Genomic DNA, 20,934 nt, shown 5'->3' on the forward strand with positions numbered 1-20,934 from the left:
CCACACCCAGCTCTTGGCCACAGTGGGCCCATGGGCTCCTGGTTCCTCTACCTGGGCTCATTCTGCATGACACAAAAAATATTCGGAGCGTAAGAGGCCTGGCTACTCCTTTATCTCATTACCTTGATGTTTATGGACAAGACCTATAGGAGATGCTCAAAACTGACAGGTCAACTAGTTGATGTCAACAAGGGTCTGGCCTTAAGCGCTAACTGGCTGAGTCATGCCTTCCTTTATTAAGATACCAGCACTGCAGAGTGGTGTGGTATGATCTGACAATGACCAGCCCAGGGGCAGATGTCACAGTAGTAAATCCTCCCTGTACTGTTCCCACTAGAGAAATACTTGCAGCCATTCTCTTCCTGGAAATTGCCTAGGAAATTTACCTCTCTTTGGAGTTTCCGTTTTTCTGCCTTAAGTTCATCTTCTATTTTTTCTGCATTTTCAGCCGCTGATTTGTAACGTGATACTTGACTTTCTAACCTTATTACCTAAAAGGTAGGAAAAAAACATATGTATAAATTGATAGGCCTGTTTTCTTTCTTCAGTTTCTTTGAGATCAAAGGGTGTGATTTAATAAAATGGGAGAATACACCATGTAAATACTTATAACATTTTGGACTATGGTGTGGGTTTGAGCCAAGCAAGCTATTAGTAGTTCTTATTTCTGGGCGACCCCGTGCTGACACGATGGGGACCCATTTCCTCTGACCCCGTCCACCAGGGTCATTTCCGCAGTGCTGGCGCCTTGCTGCCTGCTTTTTCTCCCACTGCGTGGGGCTGTTCTGTTGGAAACAGAACAGTATGACCAGGCAGAATGGTGCTGGTAAGGGATGGGCTCCACCAGGACCTCAGCTCCAGTCTAATCTCTCCTGGGGTGGTGGGGGTGGGAAGAGGAAAGGACAGGGTGAGCAGTGAAAGGAGGAGGCTTAGGCATGGCATTCCCCAGCCAAGATTCTGAGATGAAAGACCGCAGCAGCAAAGGCCTGCCGGACACCTTCATTCTGCTGCAATCAAAAGCATGCATCATCTCTACATGAGCTGTTCTCATTTTTGTTTCTATAAACATTCCAAAAAGTTCCAGCCAAGTATACCCTGTTTTTTTCCCTCTCTTTCTAGCTAGAACAAAATTGCCCCAGGGCCCAGTGTGCTAGAGGCAGGAGTGCCCCATGTCTACACACCAGGGAGAGCTGGCCTTGCTGCAAGAGACAGGCTAAAAGCCCAGGCAAGAGGGACGTCCCAGATGATGTGGTTTTTAAATTAGCTAAATTATTTATTTATTTATTTTATTTTTGAGACAGAGGCTTGCTCTGTTGCCCAGGCTGCAGTGCAGTGGTGTGATCTCAGCTCACTGCAACCTCAGACACCCCAGTTCAAGCGATTCTCCTGCTTCAGCGTCCTGAGTAGCTGAGATTACAGATGCCTGCCACCATGCCCAGCTAATTTTTGTATTTTTAGTAGAGATGGGGTTTCACTATGTTGGCCAGGCAGGTCTCAAACTCCCGACCTTCAGTGATCCACCCATCTCAGCCTCCCAAAGTGCTGGAATTATAGGCATGAGCCACTGCACCCGGCCAATTAACTACATTATTTTTAAAAAACAAAATTTTAAAACACTCCCAAGCCACATTAGCTATTTTCTACAACTAACTGTTGTTGATAAAGGATTAGTATCTAGTATAACAACTTAAATTCTAAGAATTCTTTCCTTCCTACTTGCTCTCTGTGAGAAACGGATGGAAAGACTTGCTGTCCTAACTTATCCCTCTCAGGACATTTTTTTGGTTCTAAAATTCTTGGCTTTTTTTGGTCCTCAGCCTTTCAGGGCTATTTCTAGCAAGTAAAACTCCAGTCAATCATCAGTTCTGCCCATTGTTGCTTACACGTACATTTTGTTCTAATGCAGTTATCTCTTGCTCAGATTTTGCAAGTTTAAATTTGAGGTCGCTGATCTGTCTGTTGGCATCCCCTAAAGGTTGAAAGAGAAGGAAAATCTGTTAAGCTCTTGGGCTTTTCAAATATTAAAACAATAGTTACTGGGAATCAAGCCCTTACTTTGTAATCATCTTGCAAATCTGTTAGTTCTGGCCCTACCTCCACAACCTCCCAGAGCTGAGAGTAGAAGGCACTCTCTCCCCATGAACCCAGGCTGGGAAAGTGCCTTCTGCCCCCAGCAGACCCCAGATAAGAGAGTGCCTATGAGTGAAGAAAACAAAGAAATGTGAGGGGTAGGGAAAAGGGTGGAGAGAGACTGGGCGTAATTTTATCTCCCTTAAGACTGTTTCTAGTTTATTGGCATTAAAAAAGCCTTTCTTTTTTTTTTTTTTTTTTTCTTCATACAATCAACAGATCAAAAGATGGCTGTATCCAGCAAAGTAAATGTGGTTTCCATCAGCACAGCATGTGGCGGTATCTTGGCGCACATTTTTGGGCACCTGTTCTATTTCAGAGGCTCAGAGAGAAACAGCATTGTTCTGTCCACCTACCCATCCTTGTGCTTCTACTTTCAAGGGCTTTTGTGAGGATGAGAGGGAATGAGGGCATTCTTTGCCGTGACAGTTTTCTCTGCCAGCACAAGTATACTAAAACAGCACATAGGAAAGCATTTACTTCTACACAAGAATTGACATTTACTTTGTAGGTCCATTACATGCATGTCTGTCCCGTTTTCCAAGACATCATCTTCAGATCGAAGATTGTCTAGTTTGCCAATCTTCTGTCTCTCCTCCAGCTGCCCTTTGAGTTTCTTAATCTGAAAACACCCGCCAGTAAAATATGTTAATTTCTCTATTCTGAATGAAACCAAAAAGCTGAAGTTAGAGCCCATCAGAAAGGAAGCAGCATGTCAACTGACAGAAGGAACTTTCTGTCCATCAGTACTCTTCTCAGAAATACAATTCAATGTACAATGAATGAAAAATGAATTACACTGCAGCTCTGGGAGAAAAGTCATTTCTAAAGCGAAATTCTTCTAGGACTCAGGAGGAGACTGTACATGAAATACCTGCAATGTTTAAGACTCAGTGAGTCACCGTGCCATTCACTTTCTTTTTATTTACTAAGAAACCAGAAAGGGCCACTTGGAGCCTTCTGGGCTCCGATATATTGTAATTAAGTCCCCCAAAAGTCAAGTGCTTTCTCAGAGTCCAGGCAAGCTGCAGGTGTGTTCAGAGGCAGTTTGCCAGCTTTCAGGGAGGTGGCCTCTAGCTAGCTTTCCCTTCTCTAAGCAAGACAGAATCATGTCCAGTCGTCCCTTGGTATCTGTGGGAGATTGGTTCCAGGACCCCCTCAGACACCAAAATCTGTGGATGCTCAAGTACCTGATGTAAAATGATGCAGTATTTGCAGAAACCTACATGAATCCTCCTGCACACTTTAAATCACCTCTAGATTCCTTTTAACACCCAACACAACGCCTACAACTCACTTCATTCGCGTGGATTCAAGTGCAGGACTCCGTGCAGGGCAAATTCAAGTTTTGCTTTTTGGAACTTTGTGGAATTTCTGGTTTTTTTTTTTTTTTTTTTTTAATATTTCAATCTGTGTTGGTTGAATCCACGGATATGGAGGGCTGACCGTATAGCTGGAATTGCAGTTAACAGTCAATGACTGCAGAACTTTCTGGCATCTAGTTGGTGGGGTCTCTGGGGGCTTTTCATGTTTCACTTCCAATCTATGAAAATTGTTGCAGGTGATCACCTGCCTTCCTACTCCACACACCAAGCATAGGAGACCCCTAATTAAAAACAAACCAAAAGTGCATGCTGCTTTAAGGAAATAAGTCTAGAACTCATGAACACATATTTTCAAAAGATCACAGGAACTTCAGGAGAATCTTCCTACCATCTTTAGTGCTTTCTCCAATTTTTGGAGAATCTTTAACAGAATGGTAGAAAGTAAGGCAAATATATTTGATTAGGCTTATGAGGAGAAATTAGAGGAAAGTGGTTGCAGAGTGATGTAATCACTATCCTGCATATGAAAAGATCAAAATAGGACAACTGTTCGGTATTTCTTTGTTTTTGAGATGGAGTCTTGCTCTGTTACCCAGCCTGGAGCGCAGCGGTGCAATCTTGGCTCACTGCACCCTCTGCTTCCTGTGTTCAAGCGATTCTCCTGCCTCAGCCTCCTGAGTAGCTGGGATTACGGGCGCCCACCATCACGCGCGGCTACTTTTTGTATTTTTAGTAGAGATGGAGTTTCACCATGTTGGCAGGCTGCTCTTGACCTCCTGACCTCAAGTGATCCACCTGCCTCGGCCTCCCAAAGTGCTAGGATTAGAGGTGTGAGCCACTGCACCTGGCCCGCTACTTCTTGAGGTAGGAGAGAGCAATGAAGATAAACATGGTTAAAACAACTTTGTTTAGCTGTAACAAAGAAATACCTGTGAGAGAGGGGTGCTGCGCACCAAGAGTACAAACCTGACTTTCATGGACAAACAACCCATATGGACAAGGGAAGTGCTATTTGGAATGACTCAGTAATGCCCTTGTCTCTCAATGGTTAATCATTAATATTATTAATGATTGATATTTACATTTACTTTAAATAGCAATTCAGTAAAATGTACCAAATTCAGTTCCATGGCTTTGGGCCGTTGAGACATCCTCATTAAACCTCGTGTGACTCAGGATGTTCTCTTTGGATGAAAATATTAACTTTGATGTTCTATTTGGATAACAATCTTAAGAACACCAGTTGGCTTGATAATGATTTCCAGGCATGATTAACTTAGGGGTTTTCTGAGTAAGCAAGAAGGAAGGATGGGCAGGTGGTTTCAGGTGCCCTGTTCAAGAACCGGTAAAGTAATAAAAAGATTGTTACCTGTTCCAATAAGCATTCCCGTTCATCAACCAGCTTTTTCAACCTAATATCTAAAGAAATCAGAAAGACACAGGTTTAGGTGAATCCGTGTGCCGCACCTTTCAACACATTGCTAAACTGAAGAATGATCGTTCAGGTTAGTGAAATGAATGATGGAAGTAGTTATACACGTACCACGGTGAATGAGGCCACAGACAGGACGGGGGAAGAATTCAGCCAAGGGGGGTTGGGTCAACCTCCCAGAACATGCTTCACGTCAGGGGCAGCATCCGGCTGCATGCAAACAGGCTGCTAATCTTCTACCTTAGGTTAGCATGCAAGAACGCTAGGGCCAAACCACGCTGCAACACAAGATCTCACAGGCTTCATGGTTTAACATCGTTAGCAATGTACAAACACGGAGAATTACAGTTCAATAGCACCAACATTTTGAACAGCCTCGCCTTTCCGAGTTTACATCCCAGATTTATCTTTCTAATGTCTCTCATAGACTCATCGATGTCAGTGCTGTGACTATCTGTTTACAACCCTAAGTCCACTAACACCTCTGCTAACCCAGTTATCAAAGGTGTTATTCTTTTGAGGCAGAAGGCAGTAATGGTTTAAGTGTCTGTAATTCCTCCCACTCCCGATATATAAAGATGCATAAATGTTAAGTGTCTATAAATTACCCAAACATCTCTCTGAAGGAGGGTCAAGTACTACAGTCTTTGGACTGGGTGGGGGAAACCACAGCTGGGGGAGGGTTTAGAGGTTTGGGCAAAATCCCACACTAGTGTCAAGGCACAGTCGGAATGCTGGAGTGATGACAGTGATAACGTATGCTGCACTCACTCTGCCACAGGTACAGTTCTAGCAGCTTTGACATTGTTAGCTTGTGTCAGCCCTGGGAGCCCTACGGATGGGCTTCATTACAGCCTCCTTCTATAGATGAGGCTCAGAGGCCCAGAACCACTAAGCAATTTTCTTAAGGCCTCGCAGCCCAAACACATGAACATGCCCCTCACCACTGCCCCCACTATTTTTCCAGATCTAAACTCACACCTCTGAGTCAGACCCTGACTCAAAGCTCTTAGCCCACTGGGACGCTGCTCTCACGCAGCCTACCTCCAGATTCTTCGCAGAATGAAAAACTAACCTTGATTAGCCATGTGAAAAGAAAATAATTCATATAAAATGCATCTTCATTTTCATTTAAAAAATCATCTAGCCACATGCTAATCCAAGTTACATTTTTCTCTATGTTTTCCGAAGACCCTAAGTTGTTGTTTTGAAAGGTACAGTAAAACACCAGATAATGTTAAGCACAATATAAATTAAATTTATCATCCTTTTGAGTTCTATTTTAAATCAGTCAAATTACTTCTGACAGATGTTTTACTCTTTCCCTCCTGTAACCCACCCAACACTGAAACAAAACATTTTTGCAGCTATAAACCTGATTCTTTTGTCCAATATCACTATTCATTTTCTTACATGTTTTAATACTCCTACATACAAAAACTACAGGCATCGTAAAAAACACTGAATATATCAGAATGTGATCTTGAAGCTCAAGTATCTATAGTAAATTGTTATTGTTTTCTTCTAGAAAACTTCAAATATTCTAGATAAGCTAGAAAGTAACTTAAAATGTAATAAAAGTGCAAGCAAAATCGATATAGGTAAACTGACATTGAGTTGTATAGTGAGAATATTAAAAATAGAGAAGAAACTTTTAAGGAAGAGAAATTTTAAAGGAGACTTGGAGAAGAAAACAAGAACGAGAGTTTGAAGAAAACAGAAAAAGAAATGAAGCAAAATAATTTGACATGAAGAAAATAAGAGTACTAGTGTTCACAGCATTAAAAACCACCAAGTCTAATTTGTTGAATAAATAGTGGCACATCACTGGTAGACTTATAATGTCTGCATAATTGGGAAATTTTTCCCTGTATGAGCCACCAGCCATTCACATGTTGAAAAATATTTAAGAGAGGCAGTAGATAGGGACAAAGAGAACAAAAGGATTTTCCTCTTGAAAGACAAAGTTTTCTCCATGTACAACTATCACACTGAACAAGTACATATTCTGAACATAATACATGCACACACAAACACCCCTCCCTTTCCCTTAGGGGCCCAGACATTTGGAACAAATCTTACTGTTGTGTTCCCTTGGCGGGTGGCCATGGGTGGCATGCTGTACAGGGTTAGGGGGTGGTCTCCCAGAAAGGGAGTCTATCAATAGAAAGCAGGAACCCCAAACCATCTAAACTCCCCAGAATTAGCATTCAGGGTCCTAGTGATAGTGGAAACAAGTGTCAGGTCATTAGGTCTTCTGTTAACTGCAAATATTAAAAACTATGGAAAGTGATCAAGGTCTCTTTTAAGGTCATTCTTGAAAACTGTTTAAAAACTTGATTGCTGTCCAACCTTTGTATAACAACCTATAATTCAAAATCCATCTTCCTCTGTATTTTTGACAGACACCCATAATTATACTTAATTATACTTTTGAAGGAAGATTTACATTTATATACGGGAGCTATGTTCAGGTTTGGGACTGAAAAATATCCATGCTTTTTGATTTCAGGTGTCACTAACCAATGTTTTTCTCTATTCTGTATGATAGTGAAACCCCAGTGGTCTAGGTTCCTCTGGGGATATGACTGGAAGGCAACCTTTTGATTCTTTTCTGAGTTTGAATCTTTTGATGCTATAATCTTTCTAAATTGCCCTATATATTTCTATACCTTCTTACATGGAGTATAGCTAAGTCAACTTTTTCTTTTCTTTCTTTCCTCTTTTTCTGAGACAGGGTTTCACTCCATTGCCCAGGCTGGAGTGCAGTGGTGTGATCACCACTCACTGCAGCCTCGACCTCCCAGGCTCAGATGTTTCTCCCACCTCTGCCTCCTAAGTAGCTAGGACTACATGCACATGCCACCATGCCTGGCTAATTGTGTATTTTTTTTGTAGAGATGGGCTTTCACCATGTTGCCCAGGCTGGGCTTGAACTCCTGGGCTCAAGTGATCCACCTACCTCGGCCTCTCAAAGTGCTGGGATTATAGGCATGAGCCAATGTGCCCGGCCTCAACCATTTCTTGGTAAGTTAAGAGCCTTCACAGTAATATCAATTACTGTGCTTGGCTATCAAGTCATTACACTGGAGAGCAGATAACTGATGCTCAGAATGAAGGCTCTGAAATCATCAAGAAATGGCTTGGCTGCTCAGAAGTCTTTCTTTTTCCTTCTTTTTTGCTCATGGATTTTCAACTGCCCATTCCCTACTGGAGGGCTGGGTCCTAGCCACTTGTTCAATGGTACAGTGCCTTCCGTGTACAAAGTGATCAAACTTGTTTATTAATTAAACAAATGAGTGGTGAATCACTGAGGCGGCTGGATGGCTGAGCTGAGGGATGTGACGTGTGCCCAACGTCCTGCAGGGTGCTGGTGAATAACACGGGAAAGAACTTAAAATGGCTTGATGATCTCACCATTTAGTGACCTTGGTTGTTGAACTGCTTTCCAAGAGCCCTTTAAAGGTAGGAATGAGAGCTGTTTCCAGTATGCATTCCAATATGAATGCAGCTTTGCTAAAGTTAGAGACATACACTAAAACCCTGTGAAGTCCTATAGAGCCCTTGGACTTGATTTCCTAGCAAGCATTTATCATCCCTACCATCCTCCACTTCAGGACACTTGAGCAGAAACAGTCAAGGTTTTTTCCATTTTCATCATACTCTTCAAAACATTCTAAGTATTGGTGCATTCAAGCACAGCAACAGATGAAGACCATTTTCAACTGAGGCTGCACATTAGAACCACAGATCACAGGAGATGGTGCGGGACGATCGTCTCAATTCTCCCAGTAATGCTCATGCTAGCCCCAGGCTCGATGCCAGGAGGGAAGTGCATTCCTTACTGAGGACAGGCATCAGGTGTGGGTCTTCCACAGGACCCCAATGGGAATCAGCAACCCGCAAGCAGGTATTACTGGAAAGGTGGTATTACATACAACAGTAGTCAGACTCAGACTTCAAGCAGCCCAAAGAGTGGAACCACAGTTTTGTACAATTATAAAATGTTTTTATTTCAATTACATAATAACACTTACGTTTTCCTCAAATTTTATTGAGGTTTTGGTCTTTTTGCATTCAATTCTATCTTGTAACAGTAATATGAATCCACATAATTTCATAAAATGTTGACAACATTCATAAGGTACATTCCTTTGTGATTTTATATTTTACAATTTTAAATCTAACTTTACAATTATTTTTTAAATGTTTGTTTATATAGAAAACAGGTATTTTCTTCAGGCAGATCAAAACAAGAATTTTCCAATAAGAATATACTGGGACATAACAAATGAAAACATTTATAACAAAATACCAAAAGTGATTCAGCTCTTTAAAATATTCTACTATAGTCTAATTAGTAGTTTGTACAAGAACAAGTAACCTTTTTTTACTGCTCTTTTGAATGATGATTAGAAATTCAAACAAAGAGAAGTAATTTCACGGTTCAAAATCTTTTTTTGTTGTTTTTTTTTTTTTAAGAGACAGGGTCTCACTCTGTCTTCCAGGCTAGAGTACAGTGGTGCAATCATAGCTCACTGCAGCCTTGAACTCCTAGCCTCAAGTGATCCTCCCATCTTGGCTTCCCAGTGTGCTAGGGTTACAGGCGTGAAAACATTGTTTTGTGTTTTTTTTTTAGACAGAGTTTCACTCTGGCTGTCCAGGCTGGAGTACAACAGCTTGCTCTCGGCTCACTGCAATTTCTGCCTCGCAGGTTCAAGCAATTCTCCGGCCTCAGCCTCCAGAATGGCGGGGATTACAGGCACCCACCACCACGCCTGGACAAGTTTTTGTATTTTTAGTACAGACAGGGTTTCACCATGTTGGCCAGGCTGGCCTCAAACTCCTGACCTCAGGTGATCCACCTGCCTCGGCCTCCCAACGTGCTGAGATTACAGGCGTGAGCCACCGAGCCCAGCCAAAAACATTTAAAAAATGACTGTCCCTGCTCAAATACTGCAGTAGGAAATGTAATTTGACATATATCACTACCAGAAAAAAAACTTTAAATCTTTCTATAAAATGAAATTGATACATCATCAGCATGAAGTTAAAATCTCCTACAGAGTAAATTCAGGTATATCAACAATGAGATCCAAAAGCATTGATTCAAGATCAAAGACTTATATGAGGTGAAGGCAAATAAAGCCCCTCGTGCTTTCAGACGTTTACTTGTTATCCTTAAAATGACTATTGTTCTAAGGTGCAAATCTTATCATTCAGTGACCTATTTGCTATTTGGCTGTTTATCCCCTTTAAATAAAATACCATACAGGTTATAATGTACATTTTAAAATCAAATATGAAAATACACATATGTGAACAAGACATTAATTTAAATATCAATTATATTCACAATACATAAGTCTAAGAATGCTATTTGGTCATTTCAATTAGATGCTGATATATTTGGTCAAGAATATCCACATTCCTATCAGCCTAAGGCAAATGGTAAATGATTCTATTTTAATTAAGTGGACTATAAACAGTAGACATTATTGTTTGATACTACTGGAATGCTCTCAATTAGAACGTACACTGATAACAAATATGTCTTTCCAATCTGGGTGATAACCTCAATGATTACATGGAAATCTACAAGTAACAGTCTATAACTTAAAGCAGTAGACCACCTGGTGATTGGCATACAGTGCATCTCTATGAATTTATAACATTCTACTTACATTGGCAGTGGAGAAAAGAGCCCCTTACACTCAGACTTCCTGTGCACCACACCTGCCGCCTGCCTCAGCTTAGGACATGGTACAGTCTTCTTTGCTTTTGCCCTTCTCATTCCCTTCTCTGGTATCTTCTCTGCTTTCTGGATTGAAGTCCCCCGGCTCTCCTCCCAGTGCCGACAAGTCATCATTTTCTAGGCTATTGCTGTCTAAAGCTTTCCTGACGGTCTGACTTGGGTGTTCTGACATCCCACACCTCTCTGTACTTTCTGCTTCACAGGCATCACTAAGGTCCTGTGAGGGACTTTCATTTTCGGGCAGTGTGCAGCTATCTGCGTCTTCGCTCTCTGGTTCTGCGGGACTGCTCTGAGTGGCACCATCTGTTTTAGCATTATCTTTTGCAACACCGTCATCTAATTCTTCACCACCAGCCCTCGGGCCTAATGATTGAACTGTGTCATCCTCAAAATCTAATGTGTCTCCATCAGCTAGTACCACCTCAGCTGCTGTTTTTACATCATCGCCTTCTTGGTCAAGTTTTCCAGCCAACTTAATTTTAGGATTCTCTGGACAATCAGCATTTTCACTGCTTTCTGCCGCAATTTTCTGTTTCGGATTTTCAGGCGCCTCATTTTGGGCTTCCACTGCGGACTTTCTGTCAGTAGACTTTACCTGCTCCTCTTCCTTAATTTCACTTAAATCTGTGTTCTGATAAGTTAACTCTTTTTTAACATCTTTAAGGGTTTCTACAGGTACTGGGGATTTTTTCTTCTTGTTTTTCTTTTTCTTGTTCTTTGTCTTCTTCTGCGATGAGTCCAATGCCTCTCCCTGTTGGTCATTCTTTTCTTCCTCAGGCTCTTTCATATCTAAGGATTCACTTTGAGTGTCTACTGTACTTGGACCTGTCGCTTCCTGACCATTGCTCTCAGTTCCTGCTGGAGAACCAGGAACTTCTGTCTTGATTGGTTTCTCATCCCTTAATACTGTTTCTTCATCCTCTTCTTCGTTGTGATCCCTACCTACTTCTGTACTCTGCACTGGAACCTCCTTGGGCTCAGCTGCTTCCAGGTTGGTGAATTCTTTCTCTAAACTATGCCCTGTGCTTGTCTCTAACTCTTGGGGAACCTCTACTGTGCATTTGTCATCATGATAAACTGTGTCATCACTATGCCCTAAAGGACATGAGGCCACTGTGCCTGCCTGCTCTCCAACCTGGGTCGCCGCTGCCTCTCCCACATTCCCTGTGTGGTTCCCGCCATCTAAGTCATTCCAACAGCTGGATGGCTCAAGGGGAGTTCTGGTCCTGTCATCTGGTGCACCCATGACCTCATCTGACTCAGCCTGTGCTGTGTTTTCAGGGAGAGAAGTGCTCTCTAGAATTTGGTTTTGAACCTGTTCCTCATATGTAGCACCTGCTAAGGTTCCTAGGAATGGGGCAGTGTCTTCAGAGGATTTCTGGTCCTCGGTATTCTCACCAGCAGGGAATACCTCTATGTCCACACAATCTTTCACTGTGTCCTCTGTGTGTTGTTCTTTCTCAGTATTGTGCAAGATTTCTCTTTTCCCCACATTCGCCACGATTTCATTTTTCACCTCCACTTCACTGGCTCTTCCTAAAAGACCATTGAGAAAATTGAAGGGACCCCATGATGTGGCGGCCACATAATTTACATTAGAATGTAAATACATGTTCTAAATCCCACCCACCCCTATTCCTAAAGAGAGTCATCAAAGAGTCATGAGAAACAAGCCTTTGCCAGTTCTGTGCGGCAAAGCAGCAGTTGCATTAGTAAATTTTGGGTCAGTGAGGGCCACTGCCACCACATCAAAGGCCAGAGTGGCTGCTGGTGCCATCTTGTGTGGATAGATTTTTAAAGGTGAAGTTAAGTTTCAACAAATAGAAAGAACTCTGGATCAGGCAGCCAAACAATCCACAATGATGGGTTTAGGAAGGGACTGAAGGTTCAATTCCCCACTCTCACTTCTCAACGCACAACTTGACAACTTGTATTTTTGTAGCTGTCAAACTGCACTGCATATCACACAGCCCTAAAAGCAGCTTGCAAGTAATTTTTTCAAAGAATATTCAGTGCACTTTTAGAAATGCAGCCTCAAGGTCAATCTCAAGGAAGATGCTTCTGAAATAGCTCATATGAAAAGAAATCTGTCTTCTGCCACTCAACCATTGTCTTCCTGAGAAAACACCCTGTGTCCGTGCCCTGATACCTCTGCTCCATTCCCTAAGGGACTAGGGAGAGAGGACCAGCAGGAGGCAAATGTTGAAAGATCAAGATGACCACTAAATTAAATGATAAATCATTCATCGTCTAAAGAACATCAAACTGTTTTGGAATTTTTGGATTCTCCAAACAAAACCTCAGCAGATTAGATACAGTACTATGTTACTGAAAGTCAAAGCTAGATAATTTTATAGCCTAGTGGTCTCCATGGTGGGGTGCCCGTATCCCAGGGAAAATGGAGGAAATATCAGGAATTCTATTTAGAGTTTTACTCTAAAACTTTTTTGCATATGTTTTTACATGTCTTATAATGTACATTTTATGTTAATGAAATAGTATACATATATAGATTTAAAATAAACATATATATTGGAAAGTTCCTACAATTATTTACTGAAGGAATATGTGATCAAAAGTCATTTGAAGGCCACTTTCAAAACTGACATTTCTGGTTCTTTAAACATTTCACAATGGTTATCAAAGATTTAGTAACAGCAGCATAATCAAATTCCTAGCTGTTTGGTATGTAAAGGTATGATGGAAATTAATTTATTTATCTTTTTTCAACAATGGCCTACAGATATTATACACATATCTAGAGATGGAATCTTGCTATGTTGCCAGGCTGGTCTGGAATTCCTGGTCTCAAGTGATCCTCCAGTCTTGGCACCCACAGCATTGGGATTAGAAGTGTGAGCCACTGCACTTGGCCACAACTTTTTTACACAATTGAAAAGAGCTGTGTTTCTTTAATAGTCATAAAGATAATGAATGAGGTATCTCCCTGGAATGCAAGTCCTGAGAAGATGGGGCCTGGAGGTGTCTATGTTTCCATAAATAAAAAGAAGATGAAAGTTTCTAAATTAAAACGAAAAGTCATGGACCCTGACCTTATTCCAACCTCCTTGTGAAACACTGGAATGCAGAGGGTGACCAGTGACAGATGAGGCCTCACTTGTGTGCTGCAACTTCAGGCTGCACGCCAGAATCTGAAGGTTCCTCCCAAAGCCAACTCTTACGACGAATTATGACAAATCAGGTCATTGAAAATGGTATAAAATACTCCTCTAATCTACTGGATTCCCCAGTTTTATATTCTTTCAGAAGCAAACACATGGCATACAAAGGAGGATCCCCTCTGACAAAAGTGGGCATGCTCAGACTTTCAGCACTGCTACACCCCCTACCACGGCCGCCTGCCCACCTGGAGTGTGGCTTGAAAACGGCAACACAGATGGACCTGCTGTCCACAGGCACCCCGTGCCCTCAAAACGCTGAATGCTGCCCAGGATGTCGATGTTGGCTTGCAAATATGGCCAACTTACTGACTTGACAACCTCGACTATTCTGATCTTCTGATAATTCTGTCACAGAATTGGTTTAAAAAGCCACCCTTTATATGTACAGATATATATATGTCTGAGGAAAACCAAATAGTACTCTCCACATTGTTACTTAATTTTGAGACTATTTTCCTTGCCTTCACAGTCTTGCTTGGTAGCTTTGAGCAGCAAAAGAAAAGGTATACTTGAGCCATTGATGGTGCACTACAGAGATGCATGCCAGACAACACGAGTGACCACACCGGTGGTAAGGAAATTACCATGAAGTGATGAAACAAATGGCATGCCGGTGACTGTTAGCCCATCAGTGACAGTGGCTCCAACCCAACAGCGCATGGAGGGTGAACCAATGCTGAGTGGCAAGGCGGAAAAGCCGAAGGAAAGCAAATACTTACCTAAGGTCCCATCCCCTGTCGACTTGAGGGCATTTAACTCTTCTTTCGTCATCTTGCTAGGACCTTGGTATCCAAAATTATTGAGAGTGTCGGAAGTCTCTCCATTGGTAGCTATTTCTGAATTTAGGATTATTCCATGTTTCTGGGAACAAAAATAGGCTCATCGTAATATTTACTCAGTGATACTAGGTTAAACTCTGTTTTAATACAACTAACAAAAAAGAAAAGAAAACCATTTCTTCCTGAAGTACAGGGTAACTCCACAGAGACAGAGAAATGCTAGGGTGCAGCGCTCGTAAATATTCGGTCAACACACACAAATCTGGGATATCGTCCTCTAAAGGCTACTTCTTTCTCAGATGTTCCAATCCATGCCTTCATTTGCTGGTGACAAGCTACTTCCACCAGGCATCCTTTTCAACTACAGGTAGTGGCCTGTGGGCATCCTTTTCAACTACAGGTAGTGAAGTGGAGCCGTAAGCAAGTCACTGTCATGCAACCTTTCATTTTAAAACCCTGGTTGCATTCTTTAAAAAGAAGAGCCAGATAAAGAAAGAAATATATACACGTTCTGAAAGGGTCATATGAAACTTACGTTAAAGGAGGAATTAAGAGGTGGCTAGAACGTTCAGTATATTCAAAAGAAACAGAATTCACTGAAAATAGGGGCACTTCGCAACTGCAGACATCACTCACCCACGCCCTCCTGCCGCCCGCGTCTGTCTCCCTTGTGAGGAACTCCCCTGTACTGATCGCCTCTTTGAGGAGCAGAATTACGAATCTTAGCTCTAAGCCTGTACCTGGCTGGCTCACTGCTCTGGCTTTGACCCTGGAGGCCAAGCAGCAGATGGTGACAGTTCAGGAAACCCCCACCCAGAGTGCTGCCATTGGCACTTCACCTGTGTCAAGCAGCAGATGAAGACGCCTTGGCATGGCCCACAAAGGACAGGGAACCTTCTTCCACCTGTAATCTAGTAGGTCTCAAAGTCTAATTAGTGGGATCCTTGCCCAAACCACTTACCCAAGTCACTGTTCATCTAGAGAAGTCCTTAAATTGGGGGTTTTAATATAAAGAGGCAAATTAATTCTCTAAGTCTGAGTAATATCCTGGAGAATTTACTAATGAGTATAAGAAAAATTTAGATAATATATCAAAAAATTCTTGCATTCAAGATGAGCTATGTTTGTCAACATCAAAAGACCTTGGGTACCACCCACTGAATCTACATTTATTTTACATCTCATCCGTGTCAGTTAACCCAAGATACGAATTATTAACAGATCTAAACTCAATGACATAAAATTAATTATATACACACATATTCACAGAATCCCAAAATTTGCTGTTGTCACCTGGATTTTTTTTTTTTTTATAAAACTGTACTTTGGCTTCATACCTTTAATTCCTCTTTCAGCATGACTACTTCTTCTCTAAGATCATCCCGTTCACTCCTTACGGAATCAAAGAACTCTTTCTGCCTCTCTAATGCCTGAGTGTGCAGCAGAGCCAAGAGAAAGAAGAAGATTTGCAGAGATGAGCAAGTTACTTCAGAAGCGGGAACCAGAAGGAGGCTTCTACCATCCAAAACACTAGTGGACTCTAGACATTAAAGAGACTCTGCCTAAAGATACTAACAAAATCCAAGTATTAAGCTTTTCACTTAGTATATATAATCCAAGAAATGTTACTGTTCATACTCCATGAAAGACACGGGCATTTTGAAGCACACAAACACAGCACCGGGTCCTAGAGGTTACTATATTTGCATCACTTTCTAGCTTTGTCTGCGCGTTCACAGCTGCGTTAGAGTTAACCAAAGTCTCCACTTGAATGAGGGATCAATAAAGAAAAAGGATTGCTTAAGCACCTCCCAGAACAGCTGTTGTAGCCATTTAGACTATTTTTACACGTTGATTCTTGGTATCCATCATCTCAGATAAACAAAGTGGTCCTAAAGTGTGCATGCGTGCACACACATACACACAATCCTAAGTGCTGATGAGCACGACAGTGGAAACACAGTGTGGCTTGTTGAGTCAATGTGCCGACAGTTTGTACAAGTATCTCGACGTCTTTATCAGAGCTGGGTGTATGCATCACTATTTTGGGGAAACCATTTGTCGTTACGAATCACAACAGTTACTTTGTGGGGTTCTGTTCCCCCTATTCTTCAATTCTAAGTGTAGAACTGCCTCTTCTCTTCTTGTGGAGGGAGAAGGGTATGTGGAGGCCTTCCCTGGGGAACATTTCAAGGTGGGGATATCTGTCAGGTGGTGCTTAGATTTTTTTTTCAAAGCACCGCCAGGCAGTTAATCCCAAGAAGTCTGGCTTTGCCCACATCAGACCTCCCCAGAGTGCCCTCCTCACTCCAGGTGTTTCAACAACCACTGGCCCGGCCCACCCACGGGGCAGGCAGAGAGCAGGGCTACGCATTCACAAGACCCTCCATGGACAGTCCATGTCACATTCCAAGTTCATATCAATTTGGATAAGTTAGTGTATTCACTACTTAATAAAATTAAATAAATTAATACAACTTTGTGTCATGTGGGAGTTGCATGCATACTCAGACAAGCAGTTGTGCAAACTAAAGACTCTGAAAAAACTCTATTTGCTAAGCGAAAAAACTCTATTTGCTAAGCAGGCTGCCCATTTGAGTAGATTTTCAAGACTTGAGAATCCTACCCCTATCTTTTTGTCTTTCCACTCTATTGTTTCCTGAAGATCAGAAATCTCCCTGATAGAACTCGCCTGTTTCTGCTGTAGCTGTCGGATTTCCTGAGGAAAGGAACAGATAGAAAGCAGATAAAGGGTTAAAGAGGAAGAAAAACCCCAGCCCAAGAGATAACCTGAGAGCTGGGACAGTGAGTGAGGCCGCAAGCACCCTTTAACCTCAACAACCCTGAATTCATCGTCAGCATTCTAAGATTTTTCTCCTTCTCCTACTCCTGGCTTCAAGTGCAGGAAGAAAACCTGCTTTGGGTGAAATTCTCACTTCAGGGCAGCAGTTAAAGAACTGATTAAGTCAAAACATTAAAAACCAACCCTGTATTAGTTTCTTATTGCCATTGTAATGAATCACCATATTCAGCAGCTTAAAACACAAATTTACTCTCTTGTAATTCTAGAGGTCAGAAGTCCAAAATGAGTCTTAGGGGCTAAAAATCAAGCCTTTCTAGAGGCTCTAGTGAGAATCTGTTTCCCTGCCTTTTTCAGCTTCTAAGACTGAGTTACTTTCCTTGGCTCATGGCCCCTTTCTTGCATCACTCCAACCTCAGCTTCCTGTGTCACATCCTCTACTTCTGCCTTTGACTTGCCTTCCTCTTAGAAGGACCCTTGTTCCATCAAATAATCCAGGATAATCCCTTCTCTCAACGTCTCTAATCACAACTGCAGGGGCCCTTGAACCATGTAAGGTATCATATTTACCATTTCCAGGGATTTGGATGTGGACAACTTTGGGGGACCATTATTCTGTCTACCACACCTCTGAAAACAAATACAAGATCACCAAAGAATAGGAATGTTCACCAACGAGAGGGACTGTTTTGTAAATCTAGGAATGGAGAGTTAGCCTAAACTCTCAGTTTTAAGAAAACTGAAAACTTTAGTAATTGCCATGAATGAATGGTGTCCCTCTAAATTCATCTGTTGAAGCCCTAATGCCCAATGTGGCTGTATTTGGAGATAGGGTCTTTATGAAGTAATTAAGGTTAAATGAGGTCATAAGAGTGGGGTCCTGATCAAATAGCATTAGTGTCCTTATATGAAGAGACATCAGAGAGATTGCTTTTTCTCCACCATTTGAGGAAGGATACAGCAAGAAGGTAGCTGTCTGCAGGCCAGGAAGAGAGGCCTCACCTGAACCCAACCTTGATCTTGGACTCCCAGCCTCCAGAATTGTGAAAAAATTAATTTCTGTTGTTCAAGCCATGCTATGTATGGTATTTCATTACTGCAGCCTAAGCTAAGATAGTCATGGTCTGACAAAATGCTCCAAAGGGAAAAAAGGAAAAGAAAAGCAGGAGAATGCTACCTACCTCGAGCATTTCCTCTCTTTGCTTCAGGGCTTCCTTGACTTCCGCAAACTGAAATTGCAGTATACTGTGGGCGTGTTTTTCCCTTTCAAATTCCTGTAAAGGAGAAAAACAGCACTAAAGCAGTGGAATCCCATGTTTCTGGCACGCCAGTTCAGGCTCTCATGATTGACAGTTTCTGTGGAACAAATCACTTGCTACTAGGTCATCACAATCTTCAAGGTCTTTTATTTGGTTTATTATTTATGTATTTTTTTGAGACGGAGTCTCACTCTGTCACCCAGGCTAGAGTGCAGTGTTGTGATCTCAGCTCACTGCAAGCTCCGCCTCCCGGGTTCAAGTGATTTTCCTGCCTCAGCCTCCCAAGTAGCTGGGATTACAGGTGCCCGCCCCCAGGCCTGGCTGATTTTTGTATTTTTGGTAGAGACAGGGTTTCACCATGTTGGTCAAACTGGTCTCAAACTCCTGACCTCAAGCGATCCACCTGCCCCAGCCTCCCAAAGTGTTGGGATTACAGACATGAGCCACTGCGCCTGGACTTCACGGCCTTTGAAACAACACAAACAGATTCCTCTGGACTTTACAGATGATGCCTGATGACTTACTGTCAAATTAACCTGACGAGTTGATACAATCAACAAGGATTTCCTGATTTCTTATCTACAGGGAAGCAAGAGCCAAGGAGGGGCCCCCAGGGAGCCTGATGCCTCCCACAGCACTGCAAGGACTTAACATAAAATGGCCCCTGCGGAAATATGACAAGGAAGACTCTTTGGGATAAAAAGGAGATAAATATGGCCTACTTAAGCATCTCTCATGAACATCTGGTGGCCAGCTCTGTCCTTCGGGGGGGCTGCCCCTTAAGGGACAAAACAGGAGAGTTTGGGGGAGCAAGTGAAGAGCCTGCAAAACCTAGCTGCTCCTCAGGCCCCGCCTCCCCTCCCGAGGCTCAGCCCAGGAAGCTGGCAGCTCGGCTCTGCTGTTTTCCTGCCCAGTCACAGCCGCGCCATCCCTGGTGATGGCCTGGGACCCAACTCACTTTGCTGACAGCTTACAGGCCTGCAGGACACCCCTTCCCTAGACCTGTCAGGCGGGTGATCTGAGATGGGATCTGGCCTGAGCTTCTGCTCACCCTAGCACCTCTGTTCACCCACTTCCTTTAGCTTGGGGGTGGCTGGTGCCCTCCTGGCTATGACAAGGGCCCTCCTATGGGGCTTTGCATAGCCCTGTGTCCATCTCGGGACAGCATTCTAGCACCATCCAACTTCTCTGGAGTGAGACTCGAGAGTTCTCAGTCCACTGAATGGTGCCTAACAACAGCGTTCCAGGAGGAGTGCAAATGCATTACAGGCCCCCACCTGAGGGGGATTGGGATGTGCTCTCCACTCCTCTGTTCCCACATGACATCAGTCTTGTGAAAAGCTTCTCCCCTCTTTCAGAGTTCAGCTGTCACGAACTCTGGGGTAAAATCTGCAGCTTCCAACTCAATTCTATAGCAGTCAAAGAAGCAGGCCTGAGGGTTATCAAGGGTACCTTGGTTTTAACCCTTCGGATTTAGAGGATATCAGCCAGTTAAAAACAACAACAACAACAACAACACTCAGACATTACATTTTCTGTTTCTCTCAGAATCTCCAAAAAATTGGACAATTCCTAAAAATATGAAAGAAGTATTCCTTGCTTTCTATCTAAAGAACATCCAAGCCAGCCTTCATGGAATCAGTCCGCTGTCATTACTTATCTTAACACATGACTCATGCCTGAGACTCACGCTAGAAATTATATCTGATATCTGCTATCAACAAACTAGTTCCAGTGGTTCTTAATGAAAGCTCAAATAAGACTGTCTTTCTCTGAGCTTGATGATATATTTAATTCTTTTTTTTTTTTTTTTTGAGGAGGAGTCTCGCTCTGTCGCCGGACTGGAGTGCAGTGGCCAGATCTCAGCTCACTGCAAGCTCTGCCTCCGGGTTTACGCCATTCTCCTGCCTCAGCCTCCAAGTAGCTGGGACTACAGGCGCCCGCCACCTCACCCGGCTAGTTTTTGTATTTTTAGTAGAGACGGGGTTCACCGTGTTCGCCAGGATGGTCTCGATCTCTGACCTCGTGATCCGCCCGTCTCGGCCTCCCAAAGTGCTGGGATTACAGGCTTGAGCCACCGCGCCCGGCCGATATATTTAATTCTTAAGTGGAGTAACTGTGTCTTTTCCCAATCAGCAGGAAATAATATAATTTTCTTAAAACCTTTGATACTCATAACTATTTCTCTATGGTGTTAAGAGAGAATAAAATAAAAATCAGAAAATATATATTAACAGGAAAATCCTGAGGCATCTGATCGCACCTTATTTGA

The 20,934-nt window shown here is 42.6% G+C and overlaps 1 protein-coding gene across 50 annotated transcripts in view; it reads right to left on the reverse strand.

Annotated features, from left to right (window-relative positions):
* The window catches only part of LRRFIP1 (LRR binding FLII interacting protein 1), a 167,290-nt gene that overhangs the window by 13,770 nt on the left and 132,586 nt on the right, over nt 1-20,934 (reverse strand). For 43 of the 50 annotated variants that reach the window (XM_033229733.1, XM_033229731.1, XM_033229745.1 and 40 more), the window contains 3 exons: nt 18,585-18,677; nt 14,544-14,685; nt 9,683-12,178 (listed from right to left, as the gene is read on the reverse strand). In XM_033229733.1, the coding sequence (XP_033085624.1) occupies nt 10,641-12,178; nt 14,544-14,685; nt 18,585-18,677 (1,773 nt within the window). In that variant the 3' untranslated portion in view covers nt 9,683-10,640. Of the gene's footprint in view, nt 1-386; nt 492-1,889; nt 1,970-2,634; nt 2,753-4,824; nt 4,875-9,682; nt 12,179-14,543; nt 14,686-15,900; nt 16,034-17,229; nt 17,323-18,584; nt 18,678-20,934 lie in introns of those variants that run through there. The other 7 variants (XM_033229758.1, XM_033229764.1, XM_033229759.1 and 4 more) reach the window with 5 other exon arrangements.

Source organism: Trachypithecus francoisi, unplaced genomic scaffold (genome assembly GCF_009764315.1).
Source record: "Trachypithecus francoisi isolate TF-2019V2 unplaced genomic scaffold, Tfra_2.0 Lachesis_group13, whole genome shotgun sequence".
Taxonomy (NCBI): domain Eukaryota; kingdom Metazoa; phylum Chordata; class Mammalia; order Primates; family Cercopithecidae; genus Trachypithecus; species Trachypithecus francoisi.